This window comes from Syngnathus scovelli, chromosome 10 (genome assembly GCF_024217435.2).
Source record: "Syngnathus scovelli strain Florida chromosome 10, RoL_Ssco_1.2, whole genome shotgun sequence".
Lineage (NCBI taxonomy): Eukaryota > Metazoa > Chordata > Actinopteri > Syngnathiformes > Syngnathidae > Syngnathus > Syngnathus scovelli.
Genome location: NC_090856.1, coordinates 601,911 through 606,965, shown reverse-complemented (window position 1 = coordinate 606,965; position 5,055 = coordinate 601,911). Strand labels below are relative to the sequence as shown.

The 5,055-nt window shown below is 46.8% G+C and overlaps 1 protein-coding gene across 3 annotated transcripts; it reads right to left on the bottom strand.

The window, feature by feature from the left end:
• Window positions 1-710: 710 nt before the first annotated feature.
• On the bottom strand, window positions 711-5,040 carry usp1 (ubiquitin specific peptidase 1). 3 transcript variants are annotated; one of them, XM_049727064.2, is made up of 9 exons: window positions 4,743-5,040; window positions 4,250-4,407; window positions 3,981-4,125; window positions 3,337-3,438; window positions 3,085-3,248; window positions 2,199-2,848; window positions 1,860-2,018; window positions 1,528-1,729; window positions 711-1,452 (listed from the first exon to the last, which is right to left on the bottom strand). In XM_049727064.2, exons 2-9 carry the CDS (start codon window positions 4,375-4,377, stop codon window positions 786-788), a joined length of 2,217 nt encoding a protein of 738 aa, XP_049583021.1. In that variant the 5' UTR covers window positions 4,378-4,407; window positions 4,743-5,040; the 3' UTR covers window positions 711-785. The 3 variants fall into 3 exon arrangements, with proteins under 3 accessions (XP_049583021.1, XP_049583004.1, XP_049583013.1); XM_049727047.2 differs by having other exon boundaries at window positions 3,981-4,128; window positions 4,743-5,038; XM_049727056.2 differs by lacking the exon at window positions 4,743-5,040 and adding an exon at window positions 4,490-4,704 and having other exon boundaries at window positions 3,981-4,128.
• Between the last annotated feature and the right edge of the window lie 15 nt (window positions 5,041-5,055).

Genomic DNA, 5,055 nt, shown 5'->3' with positions numbered 1-5,055 from the left:
TGCCTATGGCTGATGATTGATTTATGTCTCATCCAAATGATGTAAAAAGGACAGATTTAGATTGATAAGTCAGCTTTAATTCACCGCTTTGATGGTACATCATTTTCAGGAAACTCAAAGTAAAGATGAACCAAGTACCCCCCCCCCCTCTCAAAACAAATCACCTAATGAGAAATCTAAGAAAAGTACACTGACAGTGTGAGAAATTGATTAAAAAAAAAAAAAAAATCCAATAGTTTAAATCCAGCGGCTCGGTGGCGCACTGGGTAGCACGTCCGCCTCACAGTTAGGAGGGTGCGGGTTCGATTCCACCTCCGGCCCTCCCTGTGTGGAGTTTGCATGTTCTCCCCGGGCCTGCGTGGGTTTTCTCCGGGCACTCCGGTTTCCTCCCACATTCCAAAAGCATGCTTGGTAGGCCGATTGAAGACTCCAAATTGTCCCTAGGTGTGAGTGTGAGTGCGATTGGTTGTCTGTCTCTGTGTGCCCTGCGATTGGCTGGCAACCAGTTCAGGGTGTCCCCCGCCTACTGCCCGATGACAGCTGGGATAGGCTCCAGCACGCCCGCGACCCCCGTGGGGACTAAGCGGTTCAGAAAATGGATGGATGGATGGATAGTTTAAATCCAAAATAAAACCTGAGGGAATTTTGCTACAGATGTTTGAAGATGAACATTTACAACTAAGTGCAATTAAGTCCACAAAGTGTGTGTGTGTCATGTCATCGTTCAATTTATTATCAGAGAATATACACAAAAGTACATTTCAGGGTAGAAGACAGTGCTGTTGTCAATGTGCCGACTCGACGACTCTCTTGTAAAAGAGCAAGTAGGGTGTTGAAGACGAGCAGGTCTGAAGGCAGCAGGCTCTGAGAACATCTTTTTCCTCAAACAAACGCACTTCGGAATCATCAAACAGTAGCCATTTGCCTTCGTACTGGAGGAGATTGTTTAAAGCCTGCTCTTTCCAGGCTTGCTCTTCCTCACTGTTAGTTGTTCCGCTCTTCTCTCCAGCCTCAAGCTGGACTTCAGCATTTGGAGTCTTTCTCTGCTCAGGTTTGTCGCCGTCAGTTGCTCTCTCTTCTTGCTCGACGCCGGTGCGACTGCGCTGACCTCCCAAGAGTCCGCACTCCGGAGCCTTCTTACTTTCTGCTTTGCCGCAAGCAGAGCTGGAGGGTCGCCTGACGGAGACCTCGCCGTCGTCCCAGGCTTCTTTGGTCTCGGGCAGCCGCTGGCTTTCGCACAGCCGGAGCTCGGCGTCTTTCAGGTCACTCATATGGATGTAAGCGGTGTAGTGGCCGCTGCCGATGGACACGCCGCTGTGCATGACCACGGCAAAGAGCTTGTAGGAGTGGCCTCCGCCGGACGAGCGCGGCGTGCACCACTCTTCCAGAGACAAGGTCAAGGGCGTCTCCAAGGGCGTGGTCACCTTGGACAGACAGGCGTACGGGTCCATTCTAGACAGAGAGACAAAAGAGGCGTGAGAAAGAAGGCTGAAAGCCAGGAAGGGCTCGACCGGTGAGGCCACTCACTCCAAACCGCTGGCGGAGAAGCGCTTCAAGTGAATGGTGACCACTTCGGGAGTTTTGTCAAACAGAAGACTCCTCTCGGCCTCTGCGTAATGGCGACACGTGTCACAGAAGTATTTGTCCTCTCCGACGATGCGCTCCACCGAGGCAAACTGCCCAATGGCCCATTTCAGGGTCTTCTCTTCTGGTTTGGGGTATGGAGAAACTGGAGACAAAACATTCATCGGGTTATTATTTCTCAACTTTATGAAGCCAAAACAGGTCAGTCTTGTGAATGCCATGCGTTTCACTTCAAAATTGTACAACTGAATGCTCTGCGGTTTATTTCTGCTAACCCGAAGAGAGATGGTCCGGGCTGCCGGGCTGCTCTTCCACCACGGGGACACTGATGTCCTGGAAGTCTTCTCGCCTCTCAGTGAAGCTTTCGCACTCCAGACAGCGAGTCCGTAGAACCAGCTGGCCGTGGAACAAGCGCTCCATCAGGTCTAGACCATCTGCAGAAGCCCAAATATTTAACATCTTATGATTGTGAAAAGAGGGTGTACATGAATGAAAAGGTAAGTTCACACAAACATTCTATTTATATATATATAAAAAAAAAAAAAAAGGAAATTGTTTTTTTTTCTTCATAACCTTCAAATAATAGTTCATGCGGAATTCATAAAACTAAATACCTTGTTGAGCTGGCGTCTTGTGGACCTGGTTCTCATTCGGAAGCATGACCCCCTCATACTTCTTCTCATCCTTAGGTTGGACTTCATCGTTGTCATTCTCCGTTTTGGTTGAGATTTTGGCGAATGTGGAAGTGAGTTTTCCGACAGTACGAAACATGGACATGATGCTGGGCTGTTTCTTAGCAGGCCTCTGCCAGCCCATTTTACGGCGTTTCTTCTTTTTCCTGTCAGCCTCTTGGAATGTTTTCTCATCCCCACTGCCTCCTTCTTTCTCTTTCCCTTTCCCTTCCTCTTCCTTTGTCTCCTCTTTCTCTCCAGCTTTGCCCATTGTGTTGTCATGGGATAGCTTACTTTTGGAGCGGGTGACGGGGGTGCTGAACAAGACCTCGACCTGTGCTCCAGATTTCCTCGACTTGGACTTCTTTTTAGCATTCCCCATCTCTGCGTCACTTTTCCTTTTTCCAGTCACTTGAGCATCCTCATCTTGGCCTTTTTGTGATTCTGCCATTGAACTGCTTCCAAGTTCCACTTGGGTCGGTTTGTGTTCCTTCCTGATGGTGTTGCAGGCCTCCTGGATGTATTCCAGGATGCACTGCAGAACCTCTTGGGCGTCATGTTGAAGATAGCCTTCATACATGGGATTCAGTTGCCTGCAGAACATCAAAAACACAACATCTTGAATAAGCTTCTTCTATCCATCCTTCTTTTTTTTTTTTTTTTTTTTTAAATGAAAGTCAAGCTGGCAAAAAAAAAAAAAAACATCCATCTTCCAATACGCATTAACCCGATTTAATGAGATTTGTTAATGCCCATGCATCAAGTAAATGGGTTTGCTGGAAGGTTTTCTTGAACCAAACTTTAGGCCGGCCTAATATTTTCAAGATACCTGAGCGTGTTCAGTACTTTACGAGGTGACGTGTTGAGCTCATTGAAGCTGTCAGTGCTGAGCAGAAAGTTGGACTGCAGCTGCTCCACGGAACTTATCAGACTGTGGACGCTCTCCAGGAGCTCCATGTGTGCAGATACATCCTCGGCAGCATCCCCTGCTGGCTACAAACGAAATAGAATAGATGAAGTCCACTAGAATATGTGGCTGAGAGACAGGTAAGTGTCTTAGGGGAAATACATATGTGCTAACCTCTTCACATTGTTTTGTTTTTTCAGTGGATGTAGCATTCTTTTTCGACAACTTGTATAAGGACTTGATTCCCTCTTTCAGGCCTGGACAGTGATAGAGGACCTACAGAAACAATCCCACATTGACATGTCATCTTCAGCTGAAAGGGAAAAGAAAACATTCAATGCACCAAAGAGCAATATATGAGCAAGCTGCAGAGGGTACGTGGAACCATTTAATCATCCGATCTCATGTCAACACAAGCTGCTGTGACAAACTGGCCGTGCGTTTAGTCTGCAGGGGCGGTACGGGTATCGGGTATCGGGCGGGGCTGGTGCCGACGCCTAATTGACACCTGCTGCCGAATGGCTGCCTTGGTTTCTTTGCACAAGAAGACCCACCGCTGCAATTCACACCGGCTGCGGACGACTGCGTGGTATCCTTTCGTTCACATTGATGCACTTTAGGGACATTATTTCCAGGGACTCAGCTCTTCTACCATGGGTGAGTACGTTTTGTGTTTATAGAGTGTTGTTTTGTCATTTTCAATTTCAGACTCAGTTTGGTGAGGATAAAAAAAATATGGTGGCTTACATCACCTGACTTGCCACTCTAAAAACAAAACTCCAGCATGAACCAAAGATCCTTTGAAAATGGCATTTCACCTGCAAGATGCTGTTCAGATAACAGGTGTTGCCCTCGTTGAGGAAGCCCACAAATGGCAATGTGTCCTCTAGCCTCTGACATGACAGCGGGAGGTCATCGGGCGAGCTCGGTAGCAGAGATGGAGCCGGCACCACCTGATCACAGCTGCTGAGAATCATATGGCATGAACTAGTTTGACATTGCTTTTAATGTCAATAATGAGTTGGCAACAACCAACTAAACAACCCCCCAGCATCTGCATATTTGTCAGACAAAAATGTACACTCACTGGGCATCATCTGCTTGAGGTTCCGAGAAATCCAAGGCTCGTTTGGTTTCCGTCTTCTGGAAGAACTTCAGAGACAGTTTGCTCCTTTTGATGGGGCTCCCCACATGTTCACTCTGCAGACCAGGCATCTTCACATTTCAAAGAGTTGCAAAGTGCCCCTATGTGGAAAATGCAACAACCACTTGGCATGTTAGATTTGGCAACATCCAAGTTTCAAACAAACGGGCGCACATGGCTTACGTGTCAACTACCCTACGAATACGGTGTAGTTATGCAACGATCCCATATCAAATAACTTCGAACGCTAACGTACTGGTAGTTGCCATTGTCAATTGTTGTTGTTGTTATTTTTGTAGTGACAAAGAGTGAACATCGCCGACACCAAGTGGGTCACTCGGAACCGTGCTGCACAAGGAGACGCTGGGAGTTTGCTTTTCGAAACGCCACTTTTCAGTAAGCAAACTTCAAATGAGTAACATATCTGCAATAGTACCTTAATAAACCAGTCCAGGATGAACCCGAATGCATTTTACGGTTGTTTAGGATATAAACGCATTTTAATCGACGCTGCACCAGAAGTTGGCGCTTTTTCTCCACCGGATCGTCCAGTATCTGCTTCATCGCCGGTAGACCATTGTCGCGCAAAAAAACGTCTAATTTTTTTGGGAGACAAAACAATCGAACGAAGTAGTCTCTTTATCATTTACTACAGCTCATAATGGTGAATTAAAGGCATGGAATTATATAATTGCATGAACATTTGATTAAATGTCATCTGGCGTTTGTATTGGACACCAATATCCTGT

Bases quoted from the DNA above. Each gene is read 5' to 3' on its own strand.
- usp1 (XM_049727047.2), bottom strand. From the start codon at position 4,377: ATGCCTGGTCTGCAGAGTGAACATGTGGGGAGCCCCATCAAAAGGAGC. The intron at 2,849-3,084 runs GTATCTTGAAAA...GATGTTCTGCAG, and splicing joins AAAGTACTGAACACGCTCAG to GCAACTGAATCCCATGTATG. The intron at 2,019-2,198 runs GTATTTAGTTTT...GGGCTTCTGCAG, and splicing joins CAAGACGCCAGCTCAACAAG to ATGGTCTAGACCTGATGGAG.